Raw genomic sequence first — 21,719 nt, 5'->3', positions numbered from 1 at the left:
GCTCCCCGGCGCAGGTGGCTACTGCTTCCCGGCACCCAAACGCGGCGGCTCCCTCCCCCTTCCGTTTATCTTCTGATATCTGTGCGCAGTTTCATGGCTCCCCGCTTCATACCTCAATACTCAGTGCTGGAGATGTTCATTTGTAGAGATCCAGATGTATCTTCCTGCGTCTCAGGCTGATTCCGTGGATGTTCAGGCTGGTCTCAGGAGTGGCTTCTTATTTCAGAACAAAGTTAGCCTCCATCTCGGCCTTCCCTCTGACGCTGCCTGTGTATACTTTGTGAATTGTGGCTTCTTTATGCCAGTGACTTAAATGCTTTTCCCTGTGGTTTTCTTCTAGTGGCCAGGACAGTGATGGAGGAGAGGTCCTGCTTTATTACTGCTACCGTGACCTGGAGGACCCCCACTGGGTGTGTGCCTGGCAGACAGCTCTGTGTCAGCACCTGTCCCTCACGGGCAAGGTAACACCTCCCACACCCCATCCTTCATGGGACTCCTCTTGTCTCCAGTTTGGTTTATTGAGGCTATGCTGGAGACAAAAAGGATTCACTGTTAGGTTCTTAGAAGTCCACAAAATCCTGCTAGGCTTTTAAGTGAACTACCAAATTGTATTAACATGGCCTTTTTTGACAGTATTTAATGGACTAAGAATCAGCAAACTTTTTCTTACAGAGCAAAATAGTAAGTATTTTAGGCTTTTCACAAGAACTACTCACTCCTGCTTCTATTAAACCCTAAAATTGTGTGTGGAATTATGAAGAAATTACAACAAATACAGTGGGGTTAATTATGCAATATTTCTTATCAGTTGTCTAGCCATTGTATATTGTTTAAAAACTAAAGTGTAAGTCTTAATGGTCTTGCCTGTTAGATATGCTGTTCCTTGGTAGAAAATTCCTATAGTTTGTACTCAAGAAGTGTCTAAAATTGTTTGTTGATTTTTTAAAGACTTCATTTATTTATTTATTTAGAGAGTGTGAGCAGAGAGAGGGGCAAAGGGAGAGGGAAAGAGAAACTCCACACTAAGCAGGGAGCCTGATGCAGGGCTCGATCTCATAACCCTGAGGTCATGACCTGAGCTGAAACCAAGATTTGGATGCTTAACAGACCGAGCCACCCAGGCACCCTGATTTTGTTGATTTTTAAGTCCATCTAGTAAATTATATCTGTTTCCTAAACAAACAAACAAACAAACAAAACCTACTCAGCCCTGCCACTGTAACATGAAAACAACCATAAACAGTAGGTATAAGAAGGGGTATGGCTGTGTCCCGATGAAACTGTATGCAGAAGCAGGTACAATTTGCTGACCCCTGGCATTAGGAAATGTTCTTGATATGTTAGCTGGAAAAAAATTCACAGAATTATACATACACTATGAGTCCAAGTTGCTCCTTAATTTTCCTAGAACATGCCAAAGTCTTTTACCAGTTTGTGGTATTGATATTTGCTGTTCCCTTCTCTCTAGAATGCTTTCCCCCTAGATCTTTGCTTGGCTCATTCCTCTCTTCAGATCTCTGCCTGCGTACATGTTATCTCCTCAGAACTCTGATCCAAAGTAGTCCTCTCTCTAAATCTTATCACCTCCTTCTGCTCGGAGAATATCAAAGAACTTGTTACCATCTGAAAGTATAATATTTGTTTAATTTGTTACAATCTGTCTCCCTAATAAAGTGTTGGTGAGCACAACTTTGTCTTAATTAATGGATGTATTCTTAGTGCTAGAATAGGGCTTGGCACAGAGCAGACAATAAATATTTGGGGAGTGTTGAATAAAGGACTGAATATATTTCATTTGTAACAAAACCACAGGTGTTTGTGTATACAGATGGAAGGTAGTAGATGCAAAAGGTTAATCATGATTATGTCTGCATGATAAGGTTGTGGATGGTTTTTGTTATTTTCCTAAAACAATCTTTTTTTTTTTTTTTTTTTTTAAAGAGAGGTGGGGCACGTGGGTGGCTCAGTCGGTTAAGTGTCCGGCTCTTGAGTTTGGCTCAGGTCATAATCTCAGGGTTGTGAGATGGAGCCCAGGGCTCTGTGCTGAGTGTGGAACCTGCTTAGGATTTTCTCTCTCCCTCTCTCCCTGCCCCTCCCCCACCTGGTGCACAAGCTCACTTTCAAGCTCTCTCTCTCTAAAAAAAGGGTGGGGTCGGGGAAGGGGGAGAGGGAGAGAGAGGGGCTCCATCTCTTAACCCGGAGATCATGACCTGAGCGGAAATCAAGAGTTAGATGCTTAACTGACTGAGCCAGCCAGGCACCCCTTTTCTTTTTTTTTTTTTAAGTTTTTATTTATTTATTTGACAGAGATAGACACAGCCAGCGAGAGAGGGAACACAAGCAGGGGGAGTGGGAGAGGAAGAAGCAGGCTCACAGCAGAGGAGCCTGATGTGGGGCTCGATCCCACAACGCCGGGATCACGCCCTGAGCCGAAGGCAGATGCTCAACCGCTATGCCACCCAGGCACCCCTTTTCTAAAACATTCTTGATGATTACATATATACACACACACCCATATATACATAGACATACATTTATATATACATATATATATCTGCATACAAATATATATGTGTAAAAACAGAGAGAGGGACAGATGATACATTTTTGTAAACTTAAAAGGACATGAACTAGGTTGGCTCTGAGGTCCCCTTGGTGTATGACACTGTACTATCTTAAGCCTATTCTTTTCCACAGGTGTTTTAAGTCCCCGAGGCAGTCATTTGATCAGTGATGTTTTCCATACCTGTTTCCTAACAGATGGTGCCAAAAGCTTCCTTTACCTCATTCAGTTCATGATCACGTCCTGCCCTTTCTACCTCTACAATATCCCTTGCCTCCATTCACTCCCCATCCCCTTCCACCGCCTGAGACCAAGTCCCACCCTCTCTCATCCACTTCAGTAGCTTTTAAGAACTTCTTGTTCTTCTGTGTTGCCTGCCATTTAATCCATTCCCCACCCTACAGCCAGAATCATCCTAAAAGGGAAATAAAACACTGCTGCTTAGAAGCTCTCAGTGGCTGTCAGTGCATTTAGAGTAAAACCCAAATCCTTAACATACCCTTAGGTTCCTGCGTGATTTGGCCCCTTCCTACCTTTTCTGTTTATCTGATGTCATTCTTCACTCACCATACTCCAACAACATGGTCTTTCAGTTTTCTGGAGCCCACAAAGTTGTTGTTGTTTTTTTTTTTTTTTTGTATCTTTGGGCCTTTTTCCAGGCAAACTGTCTTCAAGGAACTCTACGACACCCACCCAGTTTCTCCTGTAAAATTTCTACTCAATCTTCAGTTCTCAGTTTCAATGATACTTCCTCAAAGAGACCTTTCTTGACCTTTAGTCTAAGTTCATTTTTCCCAGTACACTCTCACATAGCATCCTGTGGTTTTTTTCATGGCTTTTGTCACTTGGTAACTTTTATCTTAATGTCTGTGACCGCCCCTGGTCTGTAAACTCTAAGAGGGCAAGAACTTTTTTTCTTTTAACTGCTAGATCCCTAATTCTTAACACAATTCCTGGCATATAGTTAAAAAAAAAAAAGTAGTAAACATTTGTGGAATGAATACCTTTTTAAAAAGTTTTTTATAGTAGGCTCCACGTCCAGCATGGAACCCGACGTGGGGCTCTAACTCACGACCATGAGATCAAGACCTGAGCCGAAATCAAGAGTCTGACACTTAACTGACTGAGCCACCCAGGTGCCCCTGGAATTAATTACATTTATTGTCACCTCTATTTAGAGAACACTCTGAAAGATGGATGTTCTCACAGTGAACCTGAACGTACAAAATATGAAATCAATCTCTTTCCTTGTTTGGGGGACAGATTTTTATTCTTAGCCCAACCTGAGGTGAACTAGCAATGAGGGCCCCCACCCACAGGGTGGCAGCACCTGTCTGAATCTTAGTCTAAATCCTTAGGCTTCAATGGTACATGCCCAGTTTACTGAGGTAGTTTTCCGCTGATGGGAGATTTGTCAGAATATTGGCATTTAGGTAGAGAAAGAAGAGAACTTGAAAATTCTAGAAAAGAAGCTTCTGATTCCTATTGCTGTATGTTCCTTTTTGCCTCAAGAAATCGGGGGGGGGCACATTGGAGGCTTCGGAAGAGAAAAATTACATGATTTGGAATGAGTAAGATCTGGCTTCGAATCCCAGATCTCCTACCTACCAACTCTGTGCCCTTGGGCATGTTACTTGATTTCTCTGAGCTTCTGTTCCTTTTCTGTCAAATGGAGATTGTGATACCTACCTTTCAGGATTATTATAAAGCCCCTGTATCATAATAGGTGCTCAGTAGATGCTAACTATTGCTCTCCATCCCTGAGGTATAAGGCCTTCCTCACCAGGGAGCCACTTTGAAGTTTGTCTTGAACAATCTTAGGGATTAAAAGTCAAGTAGTATATGAGTTGAGGGATTGCTCTGCCACAGGTATACAGGGATTAGGTGTGCTTGTCCTTTATTTGGGTTTTGAGATTAAAATATCATGGGAAAGAATCTACCAGTCACTGAAGCAATTCAAAGAGAATATAGCATTTGAGAAGCCAGAAAGCCTCTGAAATGGATATACATTCATTTGTTCAACAAATATGAATGGAGTACCTACTTGGCAGACACTGGCGATGCAGCAGTGAGCAACAGAGACACATACCCCTGATGGAGCTTGCATTCCGGTGGGTGGGTTCGCAGCGGTGTGCTCCCCCAAACACTGTGCAGAGGTGAACTCACAGGCATTCCTAGCTCTCCGCTGTGTTCTGACGTGGGTAGTGTCTCCTCAGCAGTCCTCTTCATTGTTGGTTCTCTTCTGTCTCTGTTTTATCAAGGTGAATAAATTGGGGTTCAGAGAAGTGAGTCAGTTTTCTCAGGCCCACATAGCAAGTAAGTGGCAAAGCTGAGTCTTGATCATAGATCTGCTGACCTGGATTTAGGTTAAGCTGAAATTCATTTCTTTGGACATTGGAGAGCAAATGGGGCTTTCCAGAAGTTTCATACATTCCATTCTCTTGTCCAGTACACGTCTGTTGAGGACCTCCTCTGAATGGTGGGCAGTGCCATTTTAGAAAGCTACAAGTCTCTTCGAGTGGTAACACTTTTTTTTTTTTTAAAGATTATTTATTTATTTATTTATTAGAGAGAGAGACAGCCAGCGAGAGAGGGAACACAAGCAGGGGGAGTGGGAGAGGAAGAAGCAGGCTCATAGCGAAGGAGCCTGATGTGGGGCTCGATCCCATAATGCCGGGATCACGCCCTGAGCCGAAGGCAGACGCTTAACCACTGTGCCACGGTAACACTTATATTGTGTGTCTGTTTTTCCCGTTAAACTCATGAACACACACAAGCCTCTTCTGCCCCAGGAAGATTTAAACTAAGCTAAGAACAGGCTGCATTCCCTTTCTCTCACCATCTTGTGTCCCAGGTTCGAATTGCTACAGAAGGAATCAATGGGACAGTTGGTGGAAGCAAACTGGCCACCAGACTCTATGTGGAAGTCATGCTTTCCTGCCCATTGTTTAAGGATTATATGTGTAAGGATGATTTTAAGGTAAGAGAAATTGAAATTAAATGGATTTAGAGCCATTTGCTTCTGCCTCAGTGCTGCTTCCTGCCCTAGGCGCTGAAGAGCAGAGCAGTGTGGAGATAGCGGCAGTGCCGGATAAACACCCTTCCCCCGCAGGCTTCGAGGCAGCGCGCAGAGGAGCATGCGCACTCCAGTGCCTTACGAGGTCGCCACGTGGTCTTGGGCAAGTTAATGCCCTCCTGCATTTCAGTCTCCCTTCTTATAGAATAAGGACATGACAGTTCGCACAGCCTAACTCTAAACTAGATACATTTGCTCACTTGTGGCTATGTCCTCACTTGTGGCTATGTCAGGGCATCACTGTGTTTTTAGTAAACCTGGAATTACAAGACCAGCACTTCCTACCACATGGGGGATAAAGCTGTTGCTCTCACAGCTGAGCGCCTTTGTTTGAGTCACCTTGTGCTTTGTCATAGCAGGTGATGAAGGTGGAGACTACGTTACCTAGTGTTAGTATGGTGGTGGTAGGGAAAGAAAGGCTATTGCTCCAGAGCAAAAGCTAGGATGTAATCTTATTTAATGAAATCACTCAGTGGTGTTTCGGTTTCGTAGTTAAATGCTTATAGCCATAGAAACACCTTTTCTTTTCTTTTTTCTTTTTTTTTTTTTTTTTTAAGATTTTATTTATTTATGCGACAGAGATAGAGACAGCCAGTGAGAGAGGGAACACAAGCAGGGGGAGTGGGAGAGAAAGAAGCAGGCTCATATCAGAAGAGCCTGATGTGGGGCTCGATCCCGTAACGCCGGGATCACGCCGAGCCGAAGGCAGACGCTTAACCGCTGTGCCACCCAGGCGCCCCAGAAACACCTTTTCAATTTAACATTTCTGTACATGGTAGGTATGTAATAAATATTTATTAGTGTTGAATTATCTGAAACACGTTAGGTCCTAGCTCCATTTCCCCATTTAAAACATTAATTCTTACTTTGAGGTTTCTTAAGACTTCACTATCATATTATTACAGAACAGATACAATTCTTGTATTTGGCACGTGTCTTATATCTGGAGGTGGGAGAGTAAGACTGTGTTCTGTTTTGCTTCTCATTGGCTAGACCAGCAAAGGAGGGGCTTGCTGTTTTCCAGAATTGCGTGTTGGTGTATTTGAAGAAATTGTGCCCATGGGGATAAGTCCCAATAAGATCTCCTACAAGAAGCCTGGTATGCTTGCTTTTAGAAGAAACATTTTACTTTTCTGCAGAGGGACAAAACTTGATATAGAAACAAATGTGGAAGTCAGACACTCTAATCAACAATCCACTCTTTAAAATAGCTTTGGGTATGGAATTTAAGAAACAAAGAAAAAAGAGACAAAAAACCGGATTCTTAGGTACAGAGAACAAACTGGTGGTTGCCGGAGGGAAGGTGGGTGAAATAGATAGAGGGGATTAAGAGTACATTTGTCATGAGAAGCACTGAGTAGTGTTCAGAACTGTTGAATCATTACATTGTACACTTGAAGCTAATATAACATTGTATGTTAATTATAATTATAAAAAAATAGCTCTGGGGTTGCTAGCCAATGGGTTATTCAGTGTTTAAACTGGTCTCCTCTTTGGTGCTATGGTAATTGAAGTCTTACCCCTTAGAATGCTCTGTCTTATTCTTCCTGATGATTTGGCAAGAAGTTGTTTTCTTGTTCCAAAGATAGCAATCTGGGAAGAGCATAATTATTACTTGTAAATAGTTCATCAACTGAATAACGCATAGGCTTTTTGCTACAGGAAGCAAGTGGCTTTCAAATCCAGAGCAGTTTGTTCGCAAGTGCTCTAGAATGTTCTCTTCCCCTTCTTCCCCGTGGTTACCATACATGGTTGAAAGACATTTGTTTGGTGGGTTTTTGTTTTTACTATGAAAATTTTCAAACATTTAAAAAAAGTACAGAAAATAATGCAGTGAACTCACAGTACCTGTCATACAGCTTCAGCAATTGTTCATTCATTGCCAGCTTTCTTCTATACCCTGTCCCCTTCCCCCACCCTGGATGATTTTGAAGGGAATCCCAATGTCATGTCATTACATTCATGAATATTTTAGTAGAGACCTTTAAAAGATAAACATTTAAAAAAATAACTGTAAAACCATTATTACATCTAAATAAGACATTTTTTTAAGAGTAATTCCTTAGTATTATCAAATATCTAGCCAGTACTTAAAATTGGCTAGACCAGCAAAGGAGGAGCATGCTGTTTTCCAGAATTGTGTGTTTGAGTATTTGAAGAAATCATACTCATGGGGATCTTATAATTTTTTAAGTTTGTTTTTATTAGGATTCAGGTGAGGTCCACTTATTGTGGTGGATCCCTGTGTCTCTTTAAGCCTCTTTTAACCTATACATTTGCCTCCCTCTTTTTTTTCCCCCTTTCAGTTTATTTTTTGAAGGAACTAGGTCATTTTGTCTATAGAGTTCCCACAATCTGGCTAAAGCTGATTGGATCTCCTCTGTCCTCTATATTTTCTATAGATTGGTAGTTCAGTGCTGTCTAAGAAATGTAACGTGAGGCACATATGTAATGTAGCCAAAATATTTCCATGTGTAATCAGTGTAAAATACTAATGAGATATTTTACCTTTTTTGGCTTACTAAGTACTTGAAATCCTGGATCTGTGTCACCCTTATTCTGGCACATCTCTGGCCACATTTCAAGAGCCTGATATCCCCATGTGGCTAGTGGCTCTTCTGTTAGGTACCTCAGATCCAGAGACTTAATTAGATTCAGATTTGACTTCCTTTTTTCTTTCTTTCCTTCCCTCCTCCCCCACCCCAAGACTGCCTGATAGGTAATATTGTCTTCTTTCATCAGGAAGCACCAAAGTCTGGTTGTCTCTGTTCACTTTCCAATATGTAGGTATTTTTTTTTTTTAAGATTTTATTTATTTATTTGACAGAGATAGAGACAGCCAGCGAGAGAGGGAACACAAGCAGGGGGAGTGGGAGAGGAAGAAGCAGGCTCACAGCGGAGGAGCCTGATGTGGGGCTCGATCCCATAACGCCGGGATCACGCCCTGAGCTGAAGGCAGACGCTTAACCACTGCGCCACCCAGGCGCCCCCCAATATGTAGGTATTTAAAAGAATGCTAGGGGTTAAGCCATAGGGAAATGGGAGTAGGACACAAACATCCAGGAAAAGACTCATGCACGAGGAGAGAAGGGCCCAGAAGGGCTGTGTCTGCACAGTGTCCTGACCTCAGCAAGATGACTAAAGAGCTCTTTCTTGGTGCTACAGACCATTGTTTGGGAGGTTAGGGGTGAGTGGGCTCCAGGCAATGCTGGGCTGCTTTCACTTGAGCCATGTTGTTTGAAGGCACCTCTTTTAAACATGTCCCTATGAGTCCCTGTCTAGTCAGGCCTTCGTGGGCGTCAGGAGAGCAGCAGCGGGGAACAGGTTTGGTTCCCCATGGCGCCCTGTCTGTAGAAGTCTGAGCAGATTTCCATGCTTCCCATCACAGTTTTGAACCTCCTTTTGCACCCGTGTTTTGGTGACCTTGTAATTAGGTGATAATAACAGATCAATTCTGGCCTTGTTACATTCGCCTTACAATTCTGGGTTGGGCAGATGGGACTCCAGATTCCTTGGCCATGCTCTGGGGCCTCTGGCCTCACCTGGGTACTCAGCAGCTTCAGGTGGTGGTTGGGGTTCACCTCTGAGCAGAATGAGGCTCCTTTGGTGCCATCAGGCTCTACCACGAGTGGTGACTGCCATCCCCAGAGCCCTGTTAGTGAGGGATGGTTACTGCCCACTGCCAAATTCACCAGGAGTTCCTCACAGTCGACTGGGATGTCTGGGCCTCCAAAGATACAGGAATATTTCTATTCTGGAGAGTCGAGAAGGCCAGGGACCCCACCAGACTGAGGTGTTCTCCTTTAATCTCCTTGGATTTGACTTCTTTTCTTCCTCTCCTTTCTCTCCTGACTGCTTTAGCTTTTCCCTCCTTCTCTCTCTCCTGCCCTGCTCTCTCAGGTGTCACTCCTGCCGTCGGCCCCTCCCACCCTTTCTTTCACTCATGTACGAAGACTTAGACACATTCTTCTTACCCTTTTGTATTTTTAAAGAACAGTCCAACTTTATTCCACAAATTTATACTCTCAGCTGCCTATCAAGGTTCTTAGCCTTGAACTTGGGCTTGCCTTTGTTTCAGTCAAAGCCTATAGTCAAGCACATACATGCCCTGGCTCCTCCATGTACAATGAAAATAGAACACTGGCCGTATAGTGGACTAGCAAACCCACCTGACAATTTAGATCCCAACTGTCTGGCTTTTATCACTGTTTAGACCAAGTAGGAGAATGGAAAATTCTTTGATCATTTCTAAACCTCCAGGTCTCCATAGCACTTATCTTTGGAAGAAGGAAAGTGAGGATATCTAGAATCACTAAATAATTTCATCATGGTCATTAGATAGTGTTATTTTCAGACATAATTGCAATTACGAATAAAGGTTTGGGTGGAAGGAAACAGCAACATCTAAGTCATCAGGCTGGGCTAGCTGTGATTAGATTTTGTTTTTTGTTTTTGTCTTAAGTAAATTTTTGGTTTGGTTTTAGGAATCCATTTATCCCCAGGTGAATTTCATAAAGAAGTAGAAAAATTTTTGTCTCAGGCAAATGAAGAACAAAGTGATATTATCCTTCTGGACTGCAGAAACTTCTATGAGAGCAAAATAGTAAGTAAGGATCAGAAGTGTGTTCAGTGAAATGGTAGGTCTCCCCCTGCCCGCATCATGGCATATTTGCCCAGTGATGCCGTGTATGCCTACCTGTGGCCAAGTCCCCTAGATCTCCCCCCACTGCTAGCAGCTTCAGAGAAATCCCAAGCCTTTGAACTCAGGATCTGGTGAGAAAGTCTAAGAAAAGAGCAATTAAAGACATCTCAGCACATAATGTACTTCTTGGCTCCCATGTGCCTACCTTTGACATGTGTCGAGGATCCTATCAAGTTGGCTTTGGGCAGCCTCTCCAGTTCCCCTGAGGACTCTGGAAAAATGCCCACCAGCCTTGTTTCTGAGTTCCAGATCTTGAAGTTGAAAGGTCAGAGTGTAGGATGAGAACAGCAGCTAGTGAGTGCTGCCTTGCCAAGGGGCTCTGAGCGGGATCAACACACATTTTGTTCTTACCAGGTATGTTTTTCCTTATCGTTTTCCTTCTGCTTCTCCTATATCGTAGGGACGATTCCAGGGCTGCTTAGCCCCAGACATCAGGAAATTCAGTTACTTCCCTAGCTACGTTGACAAAAATCTAGAACTTTTCAGAGAGAAGAAGGTGCTGATGTACTGTACAGGGGGCATCCGTTGTGAGCGGGGTTCAGCCTACCTCAAAGCCAAGGTGAGTTAAGATCCTTGGGGGCATGTGGGCGTGGCGGTAAAGAGGGCTCCACCAACAGCGTGTGTTGAGCTTTCCACCCCCCACCTTCATCCCCTCTCCCCACCCCGGCCTGTCAGGGATTTATTTTTCCCTTGAATGGTTCCAGCATAGTTTGTAAGCACAAAATCTGAAGCTCTTAAATCTCAGGATGTGGGAAAGCACTTTACAGTCTTAGAGACCCATCAAGTACAAAAGGGAAAGCTTAGTTAACCTCTCCCTTTTCCTAATCCTACGCTTGATCCTGAGAAGAACAAATTCACATTACATGTTCCAACAGGTGTCTTTCTATATTTAGGGGGCAGCAAAAAATAGCTGGGCTTCCCAGGATCTAGTGAAGGCCCTGACTGCTGTCATCACCTGTCACTCGTCTGTGAGCGTCTTACCGGTCTTTGCCTGTCTCCTCAAATTTCCTCCTGTTTTTGCTCACACAGGGAGTGTGCAAGGAAGTGTTCCAGCTCAAGGGCGGCATCCACAAGTACCTGGAGGAGTTTCCCGATGGTTTCTACAAAGGGAAGTTGTTTGTTTTTGATGAGCGTTATGCCTTATCCTACAACAGTGATATAGTCTCAGGTAGGTCAGCAAAGGCTGGACCCTAAACTCCTGATCGGGCACACCCTCTGTATGAAGCATTCTGGAAGGCAGGCCAGTATTGGTATGTGAAGAAGACAACAGGGAAAAGAAGTAACGGAGTATGAGCGTTTCCCAACAGAGCTGGAGATGCAACCCTGGAGCAGGAATCGGGAGGCCTGTCCTGGGTCTGGGCCTCCCCATTTACTAGTTAGGCAAGTCTTTTACAGGGTGATGATGTCACTTGCTCTCCCTGCGTGCTGGGAGTTGAACTAATAGGCTGAAACAAGGGTCTTAACCAGGAGTTGTAGAATTTGGCAGTTCTCTGTGAATTTGGATGGGAAGATAATTGTATCTTTATTTTCACCACCCCACACTACATGCAGCACTTCCTTTGATTGTTAATGTAAGCAACAAATCAGTAATAGTAGATGCACCAGTGATTTTCTCATCAATAGAAACACTATTTTCATATATTATAGTTGCTACAGACTTCTCCAAATAGCATTTATGTTCATCATTATCTCAAAACAAGTAGTTATTAGCCCCCCACCCCGTCTTATTTGTTAATAAATATCTTAACTATATCACAGATTCTTAAAAATGTTTTGATATTTTGTATTTCTATATACTTGGTTTCCTTTGTAATCCTATGTATTTTAGTTTAAGAACCTCCAGTTTAGGTGGTCTGTAGACACACGTGGCACGTTAGGTACTTTTGAGTGGTGGCTAGGGCATTCCAAGGTGGGAACTGAACCCAGGGCCAAGCCCAGAGGCAGGGGTGGTCACAGGAGGGTGTGAGCACAAGGGGCCGGTGGTTTGACTATAGTGTTAAGTTCTCACCGATGTCGGTGTACAAGATGAGGTCGGTAAAAGGAGGATGGAAATAATCCTTAGGAAAAGTAGGTCTTGCCCCTGGATGCCATGGTTTTAAACAGGAAAAGTCATAGGCAGACAACCCCAATGGCTGTTGTAATTTTCTAGAACTCCTGTGATCAGGGACTACGATTGAATTACCACTGTGATAATGAATAAGATTTGAGTAGGAGTGCCTTCTCTCCTTTCTTCTTGATCTTTTTATTAATTTTAATGGCCTTGTATTTGTGTCTCTTATTGAAAGCTACTCGAAATCTGTTTTGGAGCTAGATGGAGTATAAATTAATTATAAGTAAGTGGAAATAGTGGATTTGGGAAGTGTTACTGAGGAAATGTTGGCAGGATTTGATGGGTACTTGCATGTGAGTGTGAAGGCGAGAGAGAAGGCCCAGAGGTAGCTTAGATAAAACGAGTCAAGGAGATTTGAAGAATGATGCTGTTTTCAATGCTAACAGGACGTCAGCAGGGAAAATAGGGTTGAGAAAATAGATAATGGGAGTTTTTTAGGAATCGGGTGGTCAGGCGACCGCTAGCAACAGCAGGAGAACCTCAGGCTTGGGGAAGAGGGGCGTGGACTGCAGAAGCTGCATATAGGTGTGGGATCATTTGTATTCACATATGTTGTCTCGCATGATAAAGGGAATGATCTAAAAGGAAAAGACCATTGAACTAAGGGGTAGTTGGCCAGCTTTGGAATGAAGAAACAATACCACCTTTTTTCTAAATAGGAAAAAGAAAAAAATGAGTCACTGAATGTTGGAATCAGGAAGATAATTCCCAGATGACACCCCCAACCCCCAAAGAGTGGGGTGAGGGAGCATTTTTTGTTGTTAGAGGACAGGAGACTTACTATTTAGAAACCTTCCCAGGCCCGACAGGGTATATTAGCTGCTGTGCTAAGAGTTATATTTAGGACCTGGAGAAGTGCCTGTCTGCACTTGTACGTGTGTATGTATGTGTTTGAAATTAGGGCTTTTCTTTCTTCCCCAGAATGTTCATACTGTGGAGCCCCATGGGACCAGTATAAACTCTGCTCAACTCCCCAGTGCCGCCAACTCATCTTGACCTGCCCTGCTTGCCAACGACAAGGATTCACAGCCTGTTGTGTCACATGTCAAGACAAAGGGAGGAGGCTGGGTTCGAGTCCCACCCAGAGCAGCTTTAAAGAGGAATGTGAGTGTACAGCCCGCCGGCCACGCATACCCAGCGAACTGCCACAGCAGGTGCGGCTCCCCGGGAGCCCCGAGCTGAGGCTGGATGTTGGTGAGGGTGGGCTGTGCTTATGTGAGCAGCAGCGTCAGCATTTCCCTAGGCCTTCACAGAGCTAGTTCACAGTGACCACGCATTGGAGAGGATCAGAGCTGCAGCAACAGAACTTGAACTTGAATGCTGGCAATGCCGGCATTGTAAACTGGGTACCATACTGGCCACCGTAACTTCAAAGGGGCCGGGAAGAGGGGGTTGGGTGCTGACCACTTACCTGAGACATTTGACTCAGAAGATTCCAGAGCACAGAAAAAGGTGAGCTGTGTTGGATCCTAAAGCTGCTGGGGGGGAGAGCCGTGAGCCTGGTGGCCAGGTCATGCCCTTTCTATGCCATGCAGCAGGCTGGTAGTAGTCATTTGTCTTGTCAGCAGACCTTTTGATCCTGGTGGCAAAAGCATAAAAGCTATGCCCTGGAGGAGGGCTCCTCAGAAGCCTGCCACTCTGCTACCTGCCATCCCCTACCATCCACTCCTGCCCTCATCTCTCTGGCAGCCTGAGAGACTAAGTCAGGATCTGCAGACTACGGCATTTGACTCGCCTTACGCTTTTGTAAATAAAGTTTGATTGGAATAGCCACACCCATTCATTTACATATGATCTATGGCAGAATTAAGTAGTTACAGCAGAGACCTTATGGCCTGCCAAGCTGAAAATATTTGCGATCTGGCCCCTTTAAAAAAAACTGCCATCCCCTGGTCTAAACCCCACAGCTCACCTGATGGAGCAGGTGGCCTGAAAGGTGGCCCACCTTCATTTTTTATTGATTTGGTTTCTGTGATATCTATCTCCTGATAGTCTCCCCAGTCCCCACACTCTTAGCTTTTAAGCATTCTCTTTGAAAGATTCAGTTAGCTTGAGGACGCTGATGTTTGGGCAGTTTGGAGATGAACGTCCTGGGATATAAGACACATTTCGAGTGAGGTCATTTGGCCCTGCTGGGGTGGTTTCCCAGCCTCTGGACAGCATGTCACATGCATGTCCATGTCACACTAGCCACAAGAAACACGTACACAACCATCCATAGACCAACAGATTTAATATTATATTGCAGTTTCCAGTGATGCAGAATGCAGCTGCAGTTGTGTCTCAAGGAGAAGCCTAGTGGGGCTGGCCATCCCGACAGCATGGTGCCACTCCCAGGCCGTCTGCAGCCTAAGTAGACACTCTTCCAGAGTGGTGAGGCCCTGGCTCCACCTCTGGTTACCCTGTACCGGCCACATCATGACAGTTCAGTGTGCAAGACTTTTCCTTTTTCGTCAAAAGCCTCTGCTCAGCGCTCTGCAGCTTAGTCTGTGCTCGTCAGCTCTTTGGCCTGTCCTTTATCATAAGATTTGCTGAATCACTCATGAAAATAACTCCCAAGCAACAGAAATGCTAGTTTAACTGGCACTGTGGTATATTAAAAGGCACAAGGGCATTGTGGCTTAACATTTTTGCTGGATCCCAAGAGATGCACATGATGTTAAAAAGGGATCTGGCAGAAACACCATTATTACATTTTCAGAATAATCATCTTGGGATGGTTTTGCCAGGGTTTCCTAATTCCTTAGTATCTGGATTTTCTTCACCCTTGGCCTTCAGAGGCTTAAATTACAGGCATGAGATCAGTGGTGACTTGTCTAATAAGTGATGTGACACATGGTTGGAGTCCGTAAGCATAGCTGCGATGGACTAGAAATTTCTCTGTCTAGTGTTTTACCTCACATAAGCCATTGGACCACTGTGCAATGTGAAAAGGTGTTTTCAAGTATTTATTTGGCCAGAGGTTTTCACATCGTTGAGGTTGGCATTCGATAAGGAAAAAATTCTTTCTGGTTCCAATAATAAATTGTAAATAAATCCCAGATGTTCGTAAGAACACTCAGGGAAATGTTTGTTGCCTGGGATTGGTAAAGAAAGGATGGTTTTTGAAACTTGAAATTCCACCATTGGCTTTTTCATCATTTCCTTGTATCCAGCAAAAGGAATCTCACGTTCCTGGGTTCCTGGCAGAGCTCTGTGGCTTCAATCTCTCTTTCTTGAAGGACAAAATTGTGTTCCTGACCCAGTAATCAATTTGGCAACTTTAATCTCGAGGTTCTTCAAATTTAAAGGAGGGTTAATAAAAAATGATCTGTTTGCTAAATACCTAAGATCAAATTCATAATAAAGCATTTATAATGCTTCTCAACCATGCGGAGAGTGGGCCGTTCCTGTCACACATCCTGAACCCCCCTGACACACCACACAGCATGGCCGCCGAAACTGGGCTCCCAGGGCTAAGTCCTGCTGCTAGAACATCTTCAGTACGATCTGTCGGTTTGGGGTCTTCTTAGTCCTTAAATAACAACCAGACTGAACTTCTGTGACTAAAGAAAAACTTCACATTAACCATAGTTTATAAAATTTTCAACTACAACCACTAGTTAACCTAAAACCTTAGTGCATAAAGAACTGAACCACGAAAGGGTTTTGTGCCGGCATTTTGCCTTCTGGTTTCCACTGCAGAGCACAGATTATCAGTAGAACATGTGCAGTTCAAAGGCACGGTCGTCCCCTCCACACGCTAGACGCCACTTCGGACTTTGGGAATGATGGGCCCAGTCAAGTCTGCAAGCCTCCTCTTCCTCACTGGAAAGGAATGGAGAGGAGAGATAAGCCGGTTGACCCTGTGCGCCGGGAATCACCTCCGTTGCTCTGAGAAGGCCCTGTGAAGCTTCTTGCTAACTTTCTGGTTAGCAAGGTCTGAAGCCTGTTGTTTCTAAAGGACAGTTACGTGTGAGTTGTGTAAGGGCCGCCCACTGCTCAGCGTTCCCTGATGAGGGTCTGTGGTCGTGTTGACTCATTCATAAATTCCTGCTAAGTCGCTGACCGCACAGGCATAAAACCCACTTTATCCGCCTCCACTCTGTTTGCTTTGTACACCAGGGGCCCCGTGGTTAAAGATCTTTCCTCCCGCTCAGACAAGAGCTAAAGTTCAGTTGATCTTAATGAGAGTAGGGTCTTAACCTGCTGGAATCATTTCCCACAGCTCTTTCTCAGAGCTCCTGGCCTGCCTCCTGCCTTGTTAAAAAAAAAAAAGTTTCCACCCTGAAGATTACCCTGCAGTATCTGTGTCTCCTTAGTGTTAACCTTGACATTTTCCCAGGGGCAAGACAACAGAAGCTCAAATACTATTCACGTAACGAAGTAGGTAAGTGCTGTAAAGAGGAAAGCAGTAGCCAGGAGGTTGCAGGCTGAAGTCACTACTTGCAGGATGACGGAGAGGGGGAAGGGGTCCTGTGTTGTAACAAGGGAGAGGGTTTTGAAATGAATGTCAGTGTCTGCAGATGAAGCCCAAGCAGTGAGCTAGATAAACCACAAGAGAAAGGTCCAGAAGTCTGTGGAACCGGTAGGTGGCAGTCAAGAAGGCTGCTGGTGCACCAGGGACAGGTAGCTATGGCCGAAGACAGAAGAACTCTGTCTAAACTTAGATGCCTTCCAGTTCCCGAGCTGAGCCGGGAGACCTGCGGCCACCAGACCGCTGCACACGAGCTGCAGCACGAACCCGGTCCGCTTGTGCAGGACACGGAGCAGATAGAGCGGAATCGCCCAGCGAGGAGGGGGGTCGGCTTGTGGCTGGGAGCCGGGGCACACAGCTCACCCAGTCTGGGGCCTGGAGTTCAGTCTGTCCCGAGCTCCTGCCCACCCCTCCACCCCTGTCAGAAGAGTAATGAGCACAGATGGGTGGGCTGTCTTCCTGGAGAGAAGACACTGCGTCCAGCCCAGGCCCTGGACACCATCAGAATGTCCAGCAGCTTGGGAGCAAAGGTCAAGGAACAAAAACCAAAACCCAAAGAGCAGAAAAGTTTCGCCCAAAGTGACCAGAGGGTTTACATGAGCCAGATGCTTAAGTCTCACCACGCTAGCTAGGCAAACATGCACATCTCTTTTACACGCAAGACCTCACGGGGGCCCTACCACCAGTTCTGGAATGTCAGCGTTGTTACCTTTACCATGTTACGGGGGAGCAAAGTTGGCAGAGGCTACATTTTATGCCTGAAGCAATAAAGCTGGTACTGGACGGAACCAGGGCGGGTAGCTCATCTGGAGCCTGAGTCCAGCACCTTCCTCAGTACAGTCTGGGCTTGTCTACATAGCACTTACACAGCGGATTCTCACAAGGGTAGCAGCTCCTTTCCCCTGGAGAACAAAAGGGAGCTACGGCCCCTAAGAGCTAGCAGCAGAATCAGGACGGGAACCTGAGTCCCCAGCCCATGGTTCAGGGTACAGACAGGGATCCCAGGTTTCCCAACCCCCCCTCCCCCCCCCGCAACATGCCCTCATTTTGTTCCCCAGGCAGGAGCCATGCAGCTCCCCTAGCACTGCCTCTGATGGGGGCTGGATGGGGAGAAGGGCAAGGCACGCACGCACTTAGGTATTCTCCATTTTAAGGAAATTGAGGCCGAGAGGGAAGTAAGTTGGCCCAAGTCATGGTGAATAAGTGATGGAACTGGAAGCACAAGCCGAGTCTCCTAACATCTTCCTTCAATTCAGTCTGTTTTTTACTTCCATTAAAGCAAAATCCTTATCATTTCAACTGCCAGGCTTGTTCGCTGTCTGAGCCAGAAGGAATCTCGAGTCATCTGGACCAGCCTCTATCCGCTGCTCGAGCTCCTTCCGCCACTTCTTGCCAAGCTCGAACACCTCCACCATATCTTCGGGAAGCATTTTAAATTCATTTGTATGTTCAATAGCATTCACGGAGTGCTATGATGTGCCAAGCACAAGGACCAGAAATAAAGATCTAGCTTACCAGGACTCCAAGCTATAGCAACAGTGAGTGTGATGAAATATTATAGGTGCCCTGGTAGCTCTCTGTCAAGTATGAGGCATAGTAACTGCTGTGGTCAGAAGGACGGCAGGGGACGTGTGCACCGAATCCGGAAGGATAAAGGGGTAGACTGAGAAGGGAAGGGGAGGGTTAGGAGTAGTGGCCCTTTACAGGGGTACTTTGGCCTGGGTCACTGGGAGGCACTCAAACTCCCGGGATTGGCTGGTGCTGATACGGGGTGAGAGGATGGCTTGTCAGTGGTGTTGACAGAGAAGTCCAGCAGGGCCTCACCACGAGGGGAGGCGGGGACACAGACTCCGAGGTGAGACTGCAGCTCAAACCCCGCTTCCACCCATTGACTGCAGGTAACCTTAACCTACTTCTCTGGACCTCTACTTCCTTCCTATAGAGTGGGGATAATAATAGGCTCTAACTAACCCAGTTGTTGGGAGCCTCACGTGTAAGACAGGATGTGTTCGCAGCAGCGCCTGGCACACAGGAAGTGCCATGCACGTGTCAGCTATGATTACTCAGGGACGTGGGAGCCATGTCAAGAACTCTCCCCTGAGAGCAGTGGGAGCCCAGCAACGGTATTAAGCAAAGTGACGGAATACACTTTGGGTTGGGCACTCTGGGAGAGATGCTGGCCAGCCCACAGATGTTGCAGGACAGGAGGCGAGTGTGCTGACGGCTTGACATGAGGCAGGGCAATGGGGATGGCCAGGAGGGGACTGACTGGCTGGGGTGGGGGTAGCATATAGACAGAGGCCTGGATTCCTGGCTTGGATGGCTGGGAGGAAAGTAATACCCTTTGTATTAGTAGTTTTGGGGGACGATGAAATTGATTTGGGGTACATGGTGTCTGGGATGCTTGTTAGAAAAGTCTTCCTTGAGAATACAGAAGAGAGAGTTTCCCGGGAAGGGGTAATTCCTGCTTTGAAACATGTTAGCCCTTTTCCCCACCCCGCCTGCACACGTACAACAGTCTTAACTTGGAGCTGGCAGTTCAGATTTCATTAAGTGGAGAGAGCTTCAGGGACAGATTTATAGGACCCAAGAGCCACGCTCAGCCTCTCAGCTATAAATAGTGTAGAGGTAGGAGTCATCTGAGGTATCGCTGTGAGAAAACATGGATGGGGACCCACGGCTCCTCCCTGACACCACCGTGCCGGAGCAGCTCAGTGCACAGGATGGGAAGGACCGAAGGCACGCCAGTCAAACGGGGCCCGGCAGGCTGCACGTCTGCAGAGGCACTGGCCGACGTCCGGCCTTGGGGATCAAAGATCCCCCGAGGAAGAGCCCACCCACCCTGCAGGCAGGCCAAACCCACCCCTGAGGCCGGCTACGTGCCAGGAGCCAGCATGGCACAGGCCAGAGTGAGAAGGAAGCTGGAGAGCTGGGCCCTGTCTGCTCCGTGCTCCCTGCTGCATTAGCGAACACCGCTAACCACACAGCGGCCAGGTACGACCCGTGGGAGGCTCTTGGGTTAAATACTCAGCTGGAAAGCATCGAAGCCTGTCTGCCTCATCGGAGCACTGACAGCAGGATGAAAATACTGTGTTGGAAAGAAAGGACTTCTCTTTTGCAGGAGGAAGCTGGGGCACGATCTGAATCAGAAGGGTTTCTTTTACAAAAATTAGCAGATGGCCACAAATTGGCCTTTAAAGCTAGAAATCCTACCTCACCCACCAGCACTCAACGTTGTGTGTAATCGCTTAAGCGATTCTACCGTAATTCCTTTGGTGCGAAACCCCAAGGGAACAGCTGCACAGTCCCCTGGGCTAACCCTGAGGCCCATTTTGATCACCTGGCAGTCCTGTCCAGGAAACTGCCAGTCTCACCTCCTACCTGCTTTCATCACCAAACTCCTGGTCCTGCCTTTGCCCATGCTGCTCTTTCTGCTTGGAATGGCCTTCTCTCCCTTCTCTGTGAGTTCCTATTTTTCCTTCTAGGTCTAACTCCCTATAATAGTCCCTCCAATCCTTTTGGATCTTTATGTCTCTCCTATCTGAAATCGTAGGGCCTCCTACCTTGCCTGTGCTAGCACCCCCACCAAGAACACCTCCTGCCCTGCCCCACAATCTGTCTCTTCCCTGCAAGGCTGGCTAAAGGTCCACCGCCAACAGGGATGCTTGCTTAACCAGTCTCTGTCCTCACAAGTCACTTCCTCACATTGTTTGGGCACACTTCTCAGGCATTCTTGAATTTGTAGGCACACCCTGAGTCTTTTCTCTCCTGAAAGGTTGTAAAGGTTCTGGAGTCAAGAAACTAGCCTTTCTGCTGCCCTTTATGTCCCTTGGCACAGCTGGGCACACCAGAGTTGCTCGCAAAGTGCCTGCTGTAACTAATAATGGGTGGGACTTGGCTAAGCTGCTCCCTAGAAGGGCAGTTCCTCCCAGGCTTTAGTTTCACCAAAAGGGAACTGGGGGGTGAGTCTGCAGGCCCTTCCAGCTCTGGCACTCTAGGACCTGGCCGTCATAACCTCAGAAGCTGCTGGGGATAGGAGTCGGGCCTGGGTTTTGGAGTCACAGACTCTCAGGACGGGGAGAGTCCTCAAGGGCCAGGTTATCCAGCCCACAGCTAATTCTGGTGCCCCTCCCCCACTGCAGCACCCCTGATCTCTGGTCATCTGGAACTTCTGTCCCCAGAAAAGGCCTCCAGGCCATTTTGTCAAGACAAAAGCTGGGTTAGACCTGGGATAGGCAGCTAGGAGCACAGAAGAAAGCTTAATCGAAACTGGGAGGGGGAAATGTGAGGCTACGGCATATCAGAATAGAACTCAGGGCTTTGGAGTGCTGGCTTTGAAGCCGGATCCCAGCCAAGCCAAGAGCATTTAGACTGCTGGCCTTCCTCCACAACTCAGTGTAGCCCTCACCTCTGTGATACCATAACAACAATTCGTAATTATTTGTGTTTGTGCTTATTTCAAATAAGGGCACGTCAGATAAATCCGGATACTAGGTGCATTTTTGTTTGTTTTATGGACTCTTCTAGACCTGCAGCTCTAGGAAAAAGTGGCACCTAGAGTGAGGAATGAATGAATAACTTCTGGACTGTGATATCCTCAAGAGCGGGAGCCTGTATCTTCAACACTCAGTGCCCCAGGGACCTTGACAAATGCTTGTTGAATTGAGTAACTCAATTTAAAGTGAGTGCAGGTGTGTAGCTCTGTAGTTATCTGTGCACAGGTTCTGTGAGTACCTGCCTTGTGCATACACAACTACACATTCCCCTCTATTCTTCTGGTCCTTCCGGGTAATAACCTAGCCTTGGATTCAT

General features: G+C 46.1%; 2 protein-coding genes across 8 annotated transcripts in view; one reads left to right on the top strand and one right to left on the bottom strand.

Moving 5' to 3' along the window:
* TSTD2 (thiosulfate sulfurtransferase like domain containing 2) overlaps nt 1–21,719 on the top strand; it is a 41,744-nt gene that overhangs the window by 13,122 nt on the left and 6,903 nt on the right. For 2 of the 7 annotated variants that reach the window (XM_034664163.1, XM_034664165.1), the window contains exons 4-10: nt 341–461; nt 5,418–5,543; nt 6,633–6,738; nt 10,124–10,242; nt 10,742–10,900; nt 11,371–11,509; nt 13,373–13,555. In XM_034664163.1, the coding sequence (XP_034520054.1) occupies nt 341–461; nt 5,418–5,543; nt 6,633–6,738; nt 10,124–10,242; nt 10,742–10,900; nt 11,371–11,509; nt 13,373–13,555 (953 nt within the window). Of the gene's footprint in view, nt 1–340; nt 462–5,417; nt 5,544–6,632; nt 6,739–10,123; nt 10,243–10,741; nt 10,901–11,370; nt 11,510–13,372; nt 15,819–18,213; nt 19,902–21,719 lie in introns of those variants that run through there. The other 5 variants (XM_034664161.1, XM_011219345.3, XM_034664162.1 and 2 more) reach the window with 5 other exon arrangements.
* Nucleotides 14,666–21,719, bottom strand: part of TMOD1 (tropomodulin 1) — a 62,793-nt gene continuing 55,739 nt past the window's right edge. Inside the window, 1 exon segment of the mRNA XM_019794883.2 lies at nt 14,666–16,258. Within this exon segment, the coding sequence (XP_019650442.2) occupies nt 16,194–16,258 (65 nt within the window). The 3' untranslated portion in view covers nt 14,666–16,193.

The sequence above is a fragment of the Ailuropoda melanoleuca genome, chromosome 7, assembly GCF_002007445.2.
Source record: "Ailuropoda melanoleuca isolate Jingjing chromosome 7, ASM200744v2, whole genome shotgun sequence".
In the NCBI taxonomy this organism is placed as follows: Eukaryota; Metazoa; Chordata; class Mammalia; order Carnivora; family Ursidae; genus Ailuropoda; species Ailuropoda melanoleuca.
This window is presented reverse-complemented; position numbering and strand designations above follow the sequence as displayed.